At 49.7% G+C, this 17,781-nt stretch overlaps 1 protein-coding gene and 1 long non-coding RNA gene across 7 annotated transcripts in view; one reads left to right on the forward strand and one right to left on the reverse strand.

The window, feature by feature from the left end:
* Nucleotides 1-1,124, reverse strand: part of LOC310663627 — a 12,706-nt gene extending 11,582 nt beyond the window's left edge. For all 3 annotated transcript variants that reach the window (XR_014504542.1, XR_014504543.1, XR_014504544.1), the window contains exon 1: nucleotides 284-1,124. This is a non-coding gene — a long non-coding RNA (uncharacterized lncRNA). The remainder of the gene's footprint in view (nucleotides 1-283) is intronic.
* The window catches only part of LOC310663602 (branched-chain-amino-acid aminotransferase, mitochondrial-like), a 24,079-nt gene extending 9,854 nt beyond the window's left edge, over nucleotides 1-14,225 (forward strand). For 2 of the 4 annotated variants that reach the window (XM_083411644.1, XM_083411645.1), the window contains exons 2-11: nucleotides 2,162-2,236; nucleotides 2,412-2,612; nucleotides 2,747-2,857; nucleotides 3,442-3,561; nucleotides 4,877-5,040; nucleotides 6,680-6,822; nucleotides 8,096-8,181; nucleotides 10,445-10,585; nucleotides 10,685-10,759; nucleotides 12,389-14,225. In XM_083411644.1, the coding sequence (XP_083267770.1) occupies nucleotides 2,162-2,236; nucleotides 2,412-2,612; nucleotides 2,747-2,857; nucleotides 3,442-3,561; nucleotides 4,877-5,040; nucleotides 6,680-6,822; nucleotides 8,096-8,181; nucleotides 10,445-10,585; nucleotides 10,685-10,759; nucleotides 12,389-12,427 (1,155 nt within the window). In that variant the 3' untranslated portion in view covers nucleotides 12,428-14,225. Of the gene's footprint in view, nucleotides 1-2,161; nucleotides 2,237-2,411; nucleotides 2,613-2,746; nucleotides 2,858-3,441; nucleotides 3,562-4,876; nucleotides 5,041-6,679; nucleotides 6,823-8,095; nucleotides 8,391-8,674; nucleotides 10,586-10,684; nucleotides 10,965-11,185 lie in introns of all 4 variants that reach the window. The other 2 variants (XR_014504537.1, XR_014504538.1) reach the window with 2 other exon arrangements.
* Nucleotides 14,226-17,781: the final 3,556 nt, after the last annotated feature.

A 17,781-nucleotide genomic window follows, 5' to 3' on the forward strand; every position in this document is an offset into this window, starting at 1 on the left:
TGCCATCCTTCTGAAAGCTGCCACTTCATAAATCATCACAATTCATTGCAAGCAGCTCACACCTTCAGGGCCTGATCAAGAACTCTGTGCGGCTTCAAACCTTGCATACTCTTACAGAAGCTGGCTCACTAGGAAAGGGTTTCCCTGATCCCCTTTCCAGCCCATGGGATCCACTATCTCCCTGCTCCTCACTTCCCAGTGAATTGCATGATTCCCAGTTAAGGGTAGAGGACAGGAGGAGAGGATCCAAACCGCCTTAGCGCCCATATTCATGCAAGCTTACCTTTTAAAATCTTCCCCTTTTTCTTCACCAAGAAGAGCTGTGCTTTCTCCGTGCTTTGAAAGAAAATAGTATTTTAAAAGAATCTCGCCGTACCAGTGATCTCCGCCGCTCTTTGTTCCTGCTCCCTTCCACCCTGGACTGCTGTGATGCAACAGGGGCTGAAGTTCAACTCTGGGAGTTCCTCCCCCCCCCCTCCAAAAAAAAGGAGATAGAAAGGAGGGGAAGGAGTGGGAAACTTGTTCCCGCCTCTGATTGGGGAATGGCTGCCTCACAAATAGAAATTGCAGTGTTCCCACGCTCGGATCACCAGCCTTTTGTGCTCCCTTTGCTGAGCCTGGCAATGAAGGCAGCACTTTTGAAAGCCGTGGCACTGGTTGCCAATGTAGCAGCAGCAGCAGAAAGCAGGCGTAGAGCAGGGCAAGATTTCTCTCTCTCACCCACCCACACCCACCCAGGGATGTCAGCTGCTTAGCTCCCTGAAGGCCCCTGCCTCATGGCTCCCCTGGTGTTTGCAGATTACACATTAACTGAATCTGTTTGTTCATGGCGAAGGAGTGATTAGAGAAGTTGGGTTAGCAGCAAGTCCTGGACTGAGGCTGCCTGGCTTGTTTGTTCCTTTTAATCCTGAGGCAGAAGACCCAGCAGCATGACCCGCCCTGCAGGAGGGTGCTTGTGGTGTCTCTGAATGAGTCCCTGCTCTGGGCTTTCCTCTTCCTAACAAGAGTCACACACTCTCCTATGAGAATATAAGGGTTTCCTGGAGCCTGATCATGGGTCCACCTTAGCTACAGGACTTTGATTGGCAGCAGCTCTCTGAAGATCCCAGTAGAGCAGGGGGCGGCAACCAAAGGCCCATGGGTCACAAGCGGCTCACAGGGGTCGTTTAACTGGCCCACGAGCCACCCCCGAACTGCGCCGCACGCTTGGCCAGTCCCCGCATGCTGCACTAAACCAGTGCAGGGATTCGCTTCCATGGCGCCGGAAATTGCGTCTGCGCAGACGCCGGAAATTGTGTTTGTGTAGACGTAGGTGCGTGTGCGCAATCCAGCCCACAGTGGGATCTGCGCTGCAGTGAACTGGCCCAGGTGAGGTAAACCTTGCCAACCCCTGCAATAGAGGCTTTTCTCCGCCCTGCTTTCTTAGGGTTTGGAGCCAGGGTGGGGTGGAAACCCATAAGTTCCCACGGATGTTGTCAGACTCCAACTCCTATCAGTCCCAGCCAGTATGGGCGATGGACACTGTGTTTTCTCAGGAATGAATACCTCTGGATTAACATTCACTAGGCATGCTCCTGCTGCAGCCGCTGAGCCAGGGGCAGGGTAAGAGTTAGGGCAGAGGGAAGACTTGTCTTCCAGAATGGGATGTGTGAGGCCTAGTAGCTCGGTCCTGCTCTCTTGCCTCAGAGAACATTGCTGGGAGCTTTGGCCTACTAGGCAGAGGCTGAAGACCAAGGCATTGCAGAGGCCCTGTGTTGATTCTATTCCTGATACTGGACTTGACTGTGGGTTTTTTTAGTAGCACGATCTATAACCATGATCTAGGGCTGCAGAACCAAAGGGAGACGTACTCCGCCACCAGCCAGGGCACTGCTGGCCACTGGGGAGCTGCACCCACTGCCACCTAGGTGACTATCTTGGCCCCATCCATTAGCCAGAGAAGGACCAGTTGCCCCAGGGATTGATTTCCTCTTCCCTCCTCATTCCCTTTTCCTTTTGTATCGTTGTCTGTTACTACAGGTCAGTGGAACCTGCAGGCAGGGGCTGTCTCCTCTTTTAATATATGCACAGTGCTTAGAAAATTCTATGTGTTTTCTATGTGTTAAATAATAGGGACAAGCTTTAATGCCAGTTCTTAGCCGTTTTCCATCTTGCCTTCTAGGTTTTGAGAGGGAGGACCAGCGATGCGCTAATTTCTCTTCTCGGTCCCCAGAGATTTTTAAGCACCACGTTCAAGGTGAGGAAACTTGCGGGCTCAAGAACTCCTAATCTGGGGGGAATCTGAGCTAGGAAGATGCGGGTTGGATCCGAACCCTCGCAGTTTGATATTGAAAAAGCAAATTCCTAGTCCTAGTCCTCATGGAGGCCTGACTGATGAACGGTCCCTGTTTCTTGTTTGGTTTCAAAACCAGGCCTCGGACCTCCAGATTGAATTGAACAAGCACCCAAAGTCCAAACCGGACCCCAAGGACCTGGTCTTTGGCAAGTATTTCACCGACCACATGCTCATGATAGAATGGAGCCAGGAGAAAGGCTGGGGGAAGCCACACATCAAACCTTTCCAGAATCTCTCGCTGCATCCAGCCTCTTCTGCCCTGCACTACTCAGTGGAGGTAACTGCTTCCTATATAAAAAGAGTCTCCGCTCTCAGTTTCACTAGGTAGAGTCTCTAAATAGCTCGTTTCTTCCATACGATTCTTCTCTCTCTCTCTCTCTCTCTCTCTCTCTCTCTCTCTCTCCCATCTAGCTCTTTGAGGGGATGAAGGCATTCCGGGGCCCAGACAAGCGTATCCAACTTTTCCGTCCCATGATGAACATGAACCGCATGTTACGTTCCGCGCTCCGTACTTCCCTGCCGGTGGGTACTTCCGGTGAGGCAACCCTTTGCCTCCCTCTCCTGCAGGAACCGTGGGTTGCTGCATCTTGAGCCGTCTTCGGATCTGCCCCCCCCCAATAGTGCTTCAAGGTTTGGGGGCTGAGACCCAGGCCCGCCCCACCCTGCTCATCCTTGGGTCATGTAGGAGGGTCCCTGAACACAGTAGGGCTGCCTTGCCACCTTCTCAAATGGATGCACAGATTGCTGAGCACCTACATTGACCCAACCGCCCCAGGGCAAAGCCTGAACTTCTTGCATTCGGCTCGCCCTTCCTCTTTTCTCTCCTCGGCACCAACGGCGATGCAGTCCCTTTCTCCGCACAGGGTGCGAGCGTGTTCGAAGAAGTGGCCCTCCAGAGTTTTTAACTACGGAGTCCGGGACTCGAACTCGGGACCTTCTGCATGCAGGGCAAGATGCTCTGCCGTTGGGCTGCAGCCCTAAAGCATCTTTCCGTGGGAGTGGGGAAAGAGGCTCGCCTTGAGACTCTTAGGGTCCAGGAAGGAGAAGGGGAAACAGCATCACCGGTCTTACTTGCTCTTTCCTTACCCCTCCCTTCTGCACAACAGCCCTTCGACAAGTCTGAGCTTCTCGAATGCATCCGGCGGCTGATCCACCTGGACCAAGACTGGGTCCCCCACGCCGACGCCACCAGCCTCTACATCCGCCCCACCTTCATCGGCACCGAGGTGTGTTTCCTGGGCCCACCTCCCCACTCTCCTCTTTAAAGTATACCTTGGAAGTCAAATGGAATCCGTTCCAGAAGTCCATTCGACTTCTAAAACATTCGGAAACCAAAGTGCAGCTTCTGATTGGCTGCAGGAAGCTTCTGCAGCCAGTCGGAAACCGGGGAATGTGGGAATGGTTATATAATTTAGCAGAGTTTAAACCATCCCCTGTTTGAGTTTATGCAGCGATAAGCGGGTTGCTAACTCGTTTGAGTCCTATCAATAATTATACCTTCCTGGTTGATAATCCCTTTCTGTCCCTCTTAAAGAAAACACACATGAATCTGAATCATATTAACATAAGCTACTTTACTATCAGATTCATTCAGGTTTACAGAGTTGTTCCTTAAGGGCAGGCTTAGGTTACATAACAGATAAACTATATACTAGATAGTAGTGAGTCATGAGAAGACTGCATCCGAGCAGTTACCAGTTAACACTCCTTGCAGCAACCGACCAACTGACAAAACTGCCTGCCCCATAGAGGCACTTAGTCCTCTCGGAATGTTGGACTTGACTGACAGCTTTATATCCCACACGGAAGCCCCATCAGACATGTTCCAAAAGAACGTTCGAAAACCGGAACACTCACTTCCGAGGTTTGATCGTTCGGGAGCCAAAACGTTTGAGAACTAGGCTGTTCAACTTCCAATGTATGACTATATTTTATTTATTGCTAGAAAAGCTCCCTCAGCGGCTTACAGGCAGTCTCTACAAAAAGGCCACAGCACCCCAGGGAAAAGGGGGAGGGGGAAATCATAATTCAGGCACCCCCAGTTTCTAAACAGTGGTTCCTAGATTGGCCAGGTAGTGTAGTTTGGGGCAGGAGGTGCCTGATGGAGTGAGGCCATCAAACCTGATGGAATGTGCCCTGGTTCCTGTTTCTCGCACGGAGGCAGCCTGATGGAATGGGGACTGTTGAGGGAACAGGAGGGAGGCTTGATGGAGCTGGCCTGTCGCAGCAGAGCCAAAGGAGGGTATTGCTCGACTGCCAATTAGGGGAGCTTGGTCCATTGGGGGCGCACCATCCTCAGTCCGCCATCTTACAAGCAGCCCAGCCTCTTGGCGTCTTCCTTCTCAGGGTCACCCTTGAGGGAGGAGCAGCGGGAAGAGGATGGGGACAGAAACAGAATGAGCTGGCTGCCCCTGCCATTGGCTCTCGTTGACTCTGACTCCGTCCCCTGCGGGGCTGCCCTTCTTCCCACTTTGCCCATTCCAATGGCCACCAGCCAACGCCTGTGCCAACACCTTGCTCTCTTTCTCTCCCTCTCCACAGCCCTCCTTGGGGGTCGCCAAGTCCAGGCACGCCTTGCTCTACGTGATCCTGGGCCCTGTGGGAGCCTATTTCGCTACCGGCACCTTCAGCCCCGTTTCCCTATTGGCCGACCCTCGCTTTGTCCGTGCCTGGATGGGCGGCGTGGGGGACTGCAAGGTGGGCGGGTGAGTACGGCTTCTGTTTCAACAGGTACGGCGGCAGGATGGTCTCCAGCCCAATGCTGCCGAATCCAGGGGCAACCAGCGTGGTGGCTTCCGGGTCTTGATGACTGCAACTCCCATCAGCCCCAGATAGCATGGCTAATAGTTGGGAGAGATGGGAGTTGTATTCCAGTAACATCTGCATTGGCTACTCCTGTCTAGCCCGACTGGCCGTGGATGTCCAAGATCTCAGGAAGAGAGAGAAAAGGGGGCTTATTTCCCAGGTGTTTTGAAATAATTTAACTGGAAATGCCAGGGACTTCACAGGGACTTCATATCGCCCAGGACCGGTATGAGGAGCGGACCGCCATGTCAGCTTCACTCAGATATAGAATCATAGAAGAATCATAGAATCATAGAGTTGGAAGAGACCACAAGGGCCATCGAGTCCAACCCCCTGCCAAGCAGGAAACACCATCAGAGCACTCCTGACATATGGTTGTCAAGCCTCTGCTTAAAGACCTCCAAAGAAGGAGACTCCACCACACCCCTTGGCAGCAAATTCCACAGCAGCTCTTACTGTCAGGAAGTTCTTCCTAATGTTTAGGTGGAATCTTCTTTCTTGTAGTTTGGATCCATTGCTTCGTGTCCGCTTCTCTGATGGTGAAACCACCACTGCTCCTGAGTCCCTCGGCTAGCCACGTCCACTGGAGGGAGTCAAGTGTTCCTTCCTCCAGTGGGTGCTGCTAACTGAGGGAACCAGGAGAGGCAGGAGTTTCACCAACGATAGGTCACTGAGTGAAACCGCCATTGCACTCTGCCCTCATTCGATGCAGAGAGAGAAACAAGCTTAATAATAATAACAACAATAATAATAATTTATTATTTATACCCCGGCCATCTGTCTAGCCTTCCCCAGCCACTCTGGGCGGCTTTCAACAAAATACTAAAATGCAGCAATGCATCAAACATTAAAAGCTTTCCTAAACAGGGCTGCCTTCAGATGTCTTCTCAAAGTCTGGTAGTTTTTGTTCTCTTTGACATCTGGTGGGAGGGTGTTCCACAGGGCTGGTGCCACTACCGAGAAGGCCCTCTGCCTGGTTCCCTGTAGCTTCACTTCTCACAGTGAGGGAACTGCCAGAAGGCCCTCAGCGCTGGACCTCAGTGTCTGGGCAGAACGATGAGGGTGGAGATGCTCCTTCAGGTATACTGGTCTGAGGCCGTTTAGGGCTTTAAAGGTCAGCCCCAACACTTTGAATTGTGCTCGGATCCGTACTGGGAGCCAGTGTAGGTCTTACACCACAATGCTGAAAAGCTGATATCGCCCAGCTCTATCTAGACTTCACCTAGGACTCTCTTACCTGCACCTGTTTGAGCCTCCTCCATCACTGGATTGGGGAAGGCTGGTCCCCACTCTCTTAAGCTGACATTTGAACAGCTGAGGCTCTTTTTATCGCTGTCACTGAGCGAAATAATTTTTGCATGTTGTTGTGGTTTGCATTTTTACCTTTCATGGCTTTGCGAACTGCTCTCGGCGGGTACTTTGCCCTGCCTTCCCCATATCTTCAAAGAGAGGGTCGACTCGACACTCTCTACTACCTGCAGATGCCTTTTTTAAAAAATCTGATGGTGGAATCCTGCCTTGCTCTTGTGTTTCCCTTAGCAACTACGGCCCCACCATTTACGTTCAGATGGAGGCCGCCAAAGAAGGTTGCCAGCAGGTTCTCTGGCTCTACGGGGACGACCACCAGATCACAGAAGTCGGGACTATGAACATCTTCGTGCTTTGGAAAGACCAGCAGGGAGGTGAGGAACTGGGTCCTTGAGTTGCCGAGAGCTGCGATTCTCAGCAATGGGCGTACTGAGACTCACTGCCTCTGAGAGTGGAGGCAAATAACCTGAATGAAATAAAATAAATGCAACATTGGCTGGTCTATTAGGGCATGTGGGATGACACTGCTGCATCAACCTCCATTGGCAGTCCAGGGGGTGGCAGGGCCTGCCAGCTTCCTGCTCTTTGCATCAGCCTTGTCCTTGTAGAACTCAGCAGGGAGGAAGGAGGTGGGAACAGAACTAGCCTTACTTGGCCCTGCCCCTCACTGTCTCTGGCTCCGCCTCTCGTTGGCTTTGGCTCCACCTCCTCTTAGTCTCCTTGCCTTCTGCTGTATGACTTCCAATGAGCACCAGCCACCACTTAATTAAAAATATTTGAATGACGCCCTGTATGTGAAGGAAAAGGGAATGCCTCTCCTAAAGCAGGTGCTTCTGGGGACATATTAATGCTTCATTCAGAAGCAAAGTATATTTCTTTTCCCTTTAGATGTATTTTTTTGTATTTCTCAAATGCAAATTTATGTTGATGAAATCTGATTAATCAGCTAAAACTCCTATGTTCAGTCAAGTAGGGTTTCTTTAATCGGGTGGCACCTCTAGCTTTTCTTTTCTTTTTTTAAAAGAAAGAATTTGGACTTTTATTTTAAAATTTTGCAAACTGACTTAAAATCCCGCCCCCCCCAAAAAGATGAGTCCACTGTTGATGCTGCCGTTGCATTACAACACGTTGGAAGGAAATTAAAAGCATATGTAAAGGTAAAACAATTTGCGTCACCTCATCATATTTATGGAGAAAATAAATGTCTGCAGGATTCTTTTTTCTGAACCTTTTCCTTACTAAGTGCAATCCGGGTAGATAATTCCGCCCCGTGCCCCTCAGATTTTGTTCCCCTTTTGATCTTTTTGCGGTTTATGAAGTGCCTAGATATGTTGCCTAACATTCCTGGCAGCCTGGTATGTGTTGAAAATGCACCATTTAAAAGCAAAAGACACACAGTCTTCTCTATATTGTTATCAAAAAACCATTACCTTCTATGGCTTTTTGGCTTTTCATCCACCTCTTCGGCTTCTGACAATTCAACATGTGTTGCCCACGCAGTTTAAAGTATGTTATCTTTGAAGTTATGAGGTTGAGAAAATTGGATCTTAACAAAAAAAAACCCAAAAAAGCAAAATTGTAGGGAGTTGTGCTCTCTCTCTGTGTGTATGTTTTCTGCATGTCTGTCACTGCGTCCTCCCCTTCCAGATCTGGAGCTGGTCACCCCTCCTCTGAATGGAATCATCTTACCCGGTGTGATACGGCAAAGCCTTCTAGATCTGGCACGCGAATGGGTGAGTTTGGAGAAAACAGGAGACTTTTGATAGTGCTGGAATGGATCTGAGGGTGGGTGGTGGATTTGCAAGCTGGAATTTTGCAGCAAAAATCTTTCTTTCCTTTCTCCAGATTATCTTTCAACACACCCACAACGCCATTAGAGAGGAGGGGCAAACAATGCATTTTGTTGAATGAGCTAAGTTAGAGAAACATGCAAAACTGCCTTGTATGGAGTCAGGCTGCTGGCCCACCTAGCTTAAGATTGTCTGCACTGACTGGCAGCAGGGTTTCAAAGTAGGGCACTCTCCCAGCCTGTGTTAGGAACTGAGATATGAAAGCTAGGAGCTAAATGGCACATTAAACCTAGGTTCTGGGCGCAACAACGGAATGCCTAGGTGCGTTTTATTTATATATACCGTATATTTCGCCCCATAAGACACACTTTTTTACTCTTAAAAAGTAAGGGCAAATGTCTGTGCGTCTTATGGAGCGAATGTGTGGTCCCTGGAGCCAAATTGCCGGAGTGTGGCACGTTCTTGGGCTGCTCTCTGGTGGGGGGGGGGGCGCTCCTCTGCCGGCAGCCTCGGCTTCCCCCTGCAGCCCCGGAAAGCTTTAGAGCAGTGGGAGGGTTGTGTGCCCATGCCCCACGCTCCTGGGCTGCTGAATGGGGGTGGGGGGTGCTGTTCTGCCAGCAGCCTGCCCTTCCCCCTCAATTTGTGGAGCAGGGGGCAGCCTGCCCCACACTCCTGGGCTGCTCAATGGGGGTGGGGGTGCTGTTCTGCCAGCAGCCTGCCCTTAACCCTCAATTTTTGGAGCAGGGGGCAGCCTGCCCCACACTCCTGGGCTGCTGAATGGGGGTGGGGGGTGCTGTTCTGCTAGCAGCCTGCCCTTTCCCCTCAATTTGTGGAGCAGGGGGCAGCCTGCCCCACACTCCTGGGCTGCTGAATGGGGGTGGGGGGGGGTGCTGTTCTGCCAGCAGCCTGCCCTTTCCCCTCAATTTGTGGAGCAGGGGGCAGCCTGCCCCACACTCCTGGGCTGCTGAATGGGGGTGGGGGGGGGTGCTGTTCTGCCAGCAGCCTGCCCTTAACCCTCAATTTGTGGAGCAGGGGGCAGCCTGCCCCACACTCCTGGGCTGCTGAATGGGGGTGGGGGGTGCTATTCTGCCAGCAGCCTGCCCTTAACCCTCAATTTGTGGAACAGGGGGCAGCCTGCCCCACACTCCTGGGCTGCTGAATGGGGGTGGGGGGTGCTGTTCTCCCAGCAGCCTGCCCTTTCCCCTCAATTTTTGTCAGCCTGCCCCATACTCTGTCAGCCTGCCCTTTCCCCTCAAGCTTTGGAGCAGTGGCCAGGCTGTTCGCTGAGAGAGGGAGGAAGAGGACTGAGAGGAAAAAATGTGGCATTAGCAATGCTTTGGATGGAAACGAAGATGGTATTTTACATGAAGATAGCGAAGAAAGTGATGTCAGTGATTGTGAGCAACTGAGCTTCATGAATTCTGACTCTAGCAGTGATGAGTTCTTGGGCTTCGCAGAAGACTAGAAGAGTACTCAAACCTTAAAGTCTCTCTTCATTTGTTAATGACAGTGATGATGGTTCTTAATGCCATTGTTGACTTCTGTTCACTTTACATGGCTGTAATATGATTCTGATATACCGGTTGTTTATTAAATGCAGTAGTTTATACCACATTTGATTCAGAATATTTTCTTCTTGTTTTCCTCCTCTAAAAACTAGGTGCACCCTATGGTCGGGTGTGTCCTATAGAGCGAAAAATACGGTACATAGCAAGAATACAAAGCTGAAAATTAATGAACTGCAGCTAAAATATTAAGTTCATTTTTCACACTGTCTAGTCCTTCCCCTGCCCACCCCCCATAATATTCTGAAGTGGGTCTATTCTCCAGTCTTCAGAGAGTAGCTGGAAGTGAGGAGGCAGAAAAAGGTCCTCTGCTCTGCAGTTTTAAACTGAAATCTTAGGCGCAGTATTGCACCCAGAGCTCAGAAACTGCTTGAAATTCCTGGTCCCAAAATGCGTCCAGAACAATGGGAGTTTCGATCACGGCTCTTGGCCCTTCCTGGAGATGCCAGGGATTGAACCTGGAAACTTCTGCATGCCAGGCAGATGTTCTGCCCGCTGAGCTATAGCCTCTTTCCTCAATGACGATTGCATTGCTACTCCTTCCATACTGAGCTTGAGAGGTTTAATGTTGCTGCTTTTAAATTAGCTGGCAATGGGTTTGTTTGTTTCTTGTTTTCAATCCTGAATCTCTTTCCACCCAGGGGGAATTCAAAGTTTCTGAAAAGGTTATCACAATGGCTGAGCTGATCCAAGGCCTGGAAGAAAACAGAGTCAAGGAAATGTTTGGGGCGGGGACGGCCTGTGTTGTTTGTCCCGTGAATAAAATCTTCTACCAGGGCAAGGTGAGAGTTAGGACATATGGGCCCAGCACTGGCCTTTTCTGAACCGTCCAAATTGTGATTCATGTTTCGTGACGAATCTCTCCTCCTCTCTCATGTCAGAATTACCATATCCCCACCATGGAAAACGGACCTGAGATTGCAAAACGGTTTCTGAAGGAGCTGACAGATATTCAGGTATAGCTTAGCAAAGTGGGGCGGCGGGGTGGGGGGGACGGACAAGTTTTTTTTTTTCATTTTAAGAAAACAGTTTGTAGGCAAAGGGCAGAGTCCTGGGTGCTTATCCTGCCTGTCGTTCCCTGTTTGGCCACCAGTGGGCGCAGCGACCTTGTGGAGTAACCTGCCTTTGGTACCCACTATGCAAGAGGAATTTAATACAGTGGTACCTCAGGTTAAGTACTTAATTCATTCCGGAGGTCCGTACTTAACCTGAAACTGTTCTTAACCTGAAGCACCACTTTAGCTAATGGGGCCTGCTGCTGCTGCCGCGCCGCCAGAGCACGATTTTTGTTCTCATCCTGAGGTAATATTTCTGGGTTAGCGGAGTCTGTAACCTGAAGCTTATGTAACCTGACGCGTATGTAACCCGAGTTACCACTGTAGGTTGATTTAACCTGGAAGAATGAAGTGTAAAGGGATAATTGTGAACAACTGCACACAGGAACAGTGGGGGCTGGCAGCAGATTCCACCCGTTCTGATCTGGAACGATATGCCCTTTCCATCGCTAGGGGAAGCCGCTTCCCTGCATTTCCACCAGTTCACCCCACATGTTTGATAATCTCTTGGTGCCTTTCAGCTGCAGGTGTGTGGACACACACAGCAATTTTCTTTTTGTAGGGATGTAAAACCTTCCCAGAATTTTTGAAGCTGTGTGTTGGGCGGGGGGAGTGGTTTGTTTCCACCCCCAAACACCCCCCCCCACCTCATCAATTTAAGGGGAGGTGGGAAAATAGACTTTCTTTTGCTCCCTTACTGCATTGTGGGGTTGGGCCCATTTCTGCCTCTCCCCTCATTATCCCAGTGTCAGGCAGCTGCAAAGCCCAGAGCTAAGCAGGGAAGTGGCCGCAGCTCAGGGATAGGCCCCAGACTCAACCCCCAGCAGCATCTCCAGGAAAAGACTCCTGGGGAGCTGCTGCCAGTCAGGGTTGACATTACTGGGCATATCATTGTCTGTGAATTTGCGGCCAGGTGGCATTTCCAGCCATGCTAACTGACTACCGTATTTTTCCATGTATAACACGCCCCCGTGTATAAGACGCCCCCTATTTTGGGGGACTCAAAATCAAGAAAATGCACTATGCACTATCCGCGTATAACGGCCTTGGTCCTGTATATCTCCACCCCCACCGTTCAGCCCGGACACTGAGATCCAGCGCCGAGGGCCTTCTGGCGGTTCCCTCATTATGAGAAGTGAGGTTACAGGGAACCAGACAGAGGGCCTTCTCGGTAGTGGCGCCCGCCCTGTGGAACGCCCTCCCTTCAGATGTGATGGAAATAAGCAGCTATCTTATCTTCAAAAGACATCTGAAGGCAGCCCTGTTTAGGGAAGTTTTTAATATTTAATGCTGTATTGTTTTTAACACTTGATTGGGAGCCACCCAGAGTGGCTGGGGAAACTCAGCCAGATGGGTGGAGTATAAATAATAAATTATTATTATTATTATTATTATTATTATAAGGCGACACCTTATTTAAACATAAAAAATTTGGGGGAAAATATACTTATACACGGAAAAATACGGAGTATCTTCCCACCTTCCCTTATTTATTTATTTATTTATTTATTTCTCTCTCTCTCCCTGCAGTATGGACGTGTCGCCAGTGACTGGGTCTACCCAGTCTGACGTAGGCTGAGCAACACCCCACCGGAGCCGCCTCTTCTTCTTCCTCCTCCTCCTCCTGCTACAGCCTCTCCGTTTTTCTCTCTCATCTTACCAATGCTGTATTTATGACTTGGTTCTATAGCTTTGACAGTCCTGCCTTTTTCTCTGTCAAAGTTTGGACTGGACCGGTTATGCTCTCGGATAAAGGTGGCCTTCTTCTGCCTGTTACAACCGCAGGCCGCTTTGTGGCGGCGAAACACTCCACTCTGGGATGTGCCCAGAGCTTAGAAGAGCTCCTGCTCGCATCTTCCGTGCAACGGGAAGGAATCTTTGGACTGAAATCGCCGCCTCCGCTGCTCTCTCTGCTCCAAAATTCAACCGCCTCCTGCTTTTAAAGTGCAATATTGAGAGAGATGGAGAAACTGACGTGTCTTCAAAACTGTTTAAATCCACACAGAAACTCACACATGTTTTGTGTTTGTTTGTTTTTTTTTAAAAAAAGTATTTACACATCCAGGATTTGTCCGGAAGAGACTGTTTTTAATTTTTTTAAAAGTATGTTCTTGGATTCACGCAGAAGCACAGAAGTCTCAAGTCTAAACTTTTTGCTCTGGCAAAAGTTAGCTTTCGTACACTAGTCACCGGTGCTAAAAAAAGTTAACTTTTGCTTCCTGATCCGCAGTTCTCCAGACGTTTCAAATTTACCGCTTGAACATTCTTGCCGCCTCTTTTTTAATATTCCAAATCTGTCTTGGCTTAGAGTTAAGAGAATCCATCTGCGTTTAGGGGTTGCAAACTAGCTTTGAACGCCAAAAGGTATTGGGAACGGGAGGCAGGTTTTTTTACATTTAAAAAATGCTATTTAAAATTAAAAACCATCTCCTGGAGAAGCTTCTGGGCACCTGTTTCTGATTTCCCCACATGGAACGACAGTCCACTTCTTTTAAGCAGCCACTTGTTCTGGGAAGAGTTTTGAGGAGAACGGTCTACCACAGGAGGGGGAAAGCTGTGGCCCTGCTTGGACCTTGATGGACCTCCCATGAGCCTCAGCCGGCATAGTCAGTGAAAGGGATGATGGGAGTTGTAGTCCAACAGCATCTGGAGGGCCACAAGTCCCCCACCCTTGATCTAAAGGGTGCTGTGTTGTGCCAAGAAGAATAAAGCTAGATTAACAACATAGTTGTGAGTCACATATTCCATCATAAAGAATACCAGGAGATCTCTGGGAGAAGAGGGGATCTCCGGTTGGGAGGCAGGGGCCAAGCCTGTTGCCCAGCCGGAAAGTGTCCTTCAACTCTCATGGTGCCTTTTTGCCTGGGTGAAAGAGAGAGAGAGTTGCGTGAAACTAGCCTGCTGTAGGACGGTAACATTGATGGTCGTTGCTCCGCCCACTTTTGCCTCTGGCCCCGCCCACCACTGGCATGTGGACCCTGAAAGCTTGCTCAGAAGCAGTAGTTGCCCTCAGACTGGAAAAAGGTTCCCCACCCCTGACTTACACAAGGCACCGATGATGGGTTTTCACTCAGATGACGTTGCACCTTGTTCAGGGCGGCCTGAGGCATTTTGGCACCTGAGACGGAACGCCTCGCTGCTGCCGCCCCCCGTGATCGGGGCACAGAGTCCCTGAGGAGTCTCCCCCCACCAGGCAGTTCGACTCCTGCTCAAACCTACGTTATCTGTCTCGCTACGCAATGCGACGGAAATGAATGTAACCCATTGACTGCATAATTTCGATGCATTTTAGGGAATGGAAAATGTAAAAGAAAGAAAAGGAACAAAATGTATGTGGACTTTTTAAAAAAGGATAGTGAATGCTGTTCATATTTGTCCGTGTGATTTCTGTTCCTAACTGGGTGAATGAGCAACTTGTGGCAATTTCCGTTTCTGTTTCTGATGGAATTCTCCATCAGAAGGATGGAGGGCAACCAAAATGGTCAAAGGCCTGGAAACGATGCCTTATGAGGAACGGCTAAGGGAACTGGGCATGTTTAGCCTGGAGAAGAGGAGGTTAAGGGGTGATATGATAGCCATGTTCAAATATATTAAAGGATGCCACATAGAGGAGGGAGAAAGGTTGTTTTCTGCTGCTCCAGAGAAGCGGACACGGAGCAATGGATCCAAACTACAAGAAAGAAGATTCCACCTAAACATTAGGAAGAACTTCCTGACAGTAAGAGCTGTTCGACAGTGGAATTTGCTGCTAAGGAGTGTGGTGGAGTCTCCTTCTTTGGAGGTCTTTAAGCAGAGGCTTGACAACCATATGTCAGGAGTGCTCTGATGGTGTTTCCTGCTTGGCAGGGGGTTGGACTCGATGGCCCTTGTGGTCTCTTCCAACTCTATGATTCTATGATTCTATGATTCTCCAACATCCTGAGTACCTCGGGCAGATGTGGTGGTCATAAGGCCCAAGGATGTCTCTGGGTTTGATGGAAGCCCGGGGGGGGGGGGAACCCCTCTGGAGCAGGCTTTTCCAGCTTACTGGACCACAATTTCAAAAGCAACAGCAGCAACACTCTGGCAGCTAGGAGACCCCTTTTAATTTCGCATAATTTTGAGTGCCCAGCTTAGTGTCACTCCAGACACGGCCTTTGAAGTCTGTTCACAGAGGTTTCCTGACAAACTGCCTTGTAAATGGACTTCAAACTGAAGTTGATCAGCACCTGTCGGCTAATCAGCACCAAGAGATTTTGCCTTTGAAGTCTATTGAAACTGCTTGCAAAATGTTTTCAAAGGTGAGCCCTTTTCAGGTTGTCACTTGACCTCAGAGTTGGCCAACAGGGTGAGGAGAAGGAATGATCCATTCAGTGACCATACCCAGTCCCCTCCCTCTGCTCCAGAGCAATATGGGAAATCAGACTGGAAGCCAGCCTGTGGCCAGCAGCAGGGTGGAGCGTGGAATGTGGCTCTGGCAGGCACTGTGGTCTAAACCACCAAGTCTCTTGGGCTTGCTGATCAGAAGGTTGGTGGTTCGAATCCCCATAACGATGGGGTGAGCTCCCGTTGCTCTGTCCCAGCTCCTGCCAACCTAGCAGTTTGAGAGCACGCCAGTGCAAGTAGATAAATAGGTACCACTGCAGCAGGAAGATAAAGGGTGTTTCTGTGCACTCTGGTTTCCGTCACGGTGTCCCGTTGCACCAGAAGTGGTTCAGTCATGCTGGCCACATGACCTGGAAAACTGTATGTGAACAAACGCTGGCTCCCTCGGCCTGAAAGCGAGATGAGCACCACAACCCCATAGTTGCCTTTGGCTGGACTTAACCGTTCAGGGCTCCTTTACCTTTTTTACTTGCAGGCCTTGTGGCATCTGCCCTGGGATTCAGGTGTTGGTGCGGAGCCTGGTTAAAATGCACCAGTGGTCCGCAAGCGTCATCCAGGTGGTCCATGGCGTGTCTCTGGATTTGCGATTGAACAGAAGAGGTGGCCTATCCATGCATTAAATAGAATTCTGTATCTTATGGAAAAAATAATGACATGTTGTTACAATTGCACGGGGATAAGTGCGTCTGCACAAACATGTGCACACAAAACACCCAACCCCCTGCATGGGACTCCAGGAAATGCAAGAGGAGGTCTTCTGCAAATGGCCTTCGCAACATAAGTCACTTAAATGGGAACAAGGGATCCAGAAGCGCCGATTGACAGCAGTTGTTTCCACTTCGCCCTGTTTTATCCACAAATCCACCAGTTTCTTGATGAAATATCACTTTTACCGATAAAATCTGAGCTGGAATAGTACAGAGAGAGCAATACAGCAGTTGTGCCTGGCCCCCTAGTCAGCCTCAAGACTCCTCTGGCCACAGAGCAGGAAATTCTTCCTAGTCTCCCCTCTGTGAAGCTGATTTAACAAGTACAATCATACCTTGGGTTGAATATGCTTCATGTTGAGTGTGTTCAAGTTGCGCTTCGCGACAACCCGGAAGTAACGGAGCGTGTTACTTCTGGGTTTCGCTGCTCGTGCATGCGCAGACGTTCAAAATGACGTCATGCGCAGAAGCGCCGAAAAGGGACATGCGCGTGCGTAGACGTGCCGTCGCTAGTTACATTTGCTTCTGGTTGCGAATGGGGCTCCGGAACGGATCCCGTTCGTATCCAGAGGTACCACTGTATTGGTAGGCTATCCAAGCTGACTTGTCAATGAATGAAACAGGCCTGTGACAATGTATTCTGGAGTCAAGATATTCACCATTTCAAAAGAACGGCCCAAACTCACCGGGAAAAGGCAACCAGCAAGCATTGTCAGGTGTCTTGACCGACAGGAGCCAAGCATACTCTCACGTTTCTGTTGTGGACCACCTCTTTCTGTGACATTTGTATGATAATTTGAGTGGTCTTTGGCTAAGGGGTTGGGCAATTTCTAAAGTCTTTAAAAGTTGTTGCGGGTCCCCTCACCTCCTTGCGAGGGCGGCGGGGAACTCTGTCGCAGCAGAAAATAAAGATATTCCTTGTTTTCTTCAACCGCCTCCATTCATTCATCTCGTAGAATTCTATCCACGTATTCCATAGAATTCAGATTGTGAGATAATAAAATGCAATGCATTGAGAAGTAAAAGAAGCAATTAACAATACAGCATCCAGCGCAGTGTTTTGCCATTGATACAACGGTCCACCCAGATGCTCAGTAATGCTCATGTGGTCCATGGGTGGGAGAATGTAAGAGAAACATTGATTTGTTTCATTTGATGAATTTATATCCTTCCTCCAAAACGGTGCACAGAGTGGGAGTGAGGTGCCGGCAGCCACCATGAGTGGCAAAGGAAGAACAAAATAAGGAGTGGCAAAGGAAGAACAAAATAAGCAGCTGCTGGATCCGGCCAACGGCCCACTGTCTGAGTCCAGCATCCTGTTCTCACAGTGGCCAACTAGATCCCCGTGGAAAGCATGCAAACTGGGCATGGGCGCCACAGCACTTTGCCCATCTGCCCAAGGTGGCAAAACAATGAGGCAAGAGGGAGAAATTAGCCTTTGAGCCAGTTAAAATGGCCTGCAGGCTATCCACTGATTAACAAGTCCCCAGGATTCTATTTTGTTTTCATGTTTGTGCGCCTCATGCCAATGCAAGCAAGTTTCTCATGACCCCGTTTAAGGACGGCCACCGGGATCTTCCGACACGGGCAACAGGCCACAAGGCCAGAGGTGAGGGAATTGGCATCTTTAAAATTAACCAAAGTGGTTAAACAACAAACTGGATCACAGCCCTTGGCCCTACTGTTGGGCAAAGGGGAAGGAGGCCCCCGCCTCAGGCAGCAGAATGTGGAGAAGCAGGCATTTGTCTCCAATCAACCCCCCACCCATGGCGTGGTCAGTGGTCAGGTTGATGGGCATCGCGGAACGACGACATTGAGAGGACCACAGGTTTCTCTATCCCTTTCTGAGAG

Source organism: Podarcis tiliguerta (genome assembly GCF_965153285.1).
Source record: "Podarcis tiliguerta genome assembly, chromosome: 13".
Classification (NCBI taxonomy): Eukaryota; Metazoa; Chordata; class Lepidosauria; order Squamata; family Lacertidae; genus Podarcis; species Podarcis tiliguerta.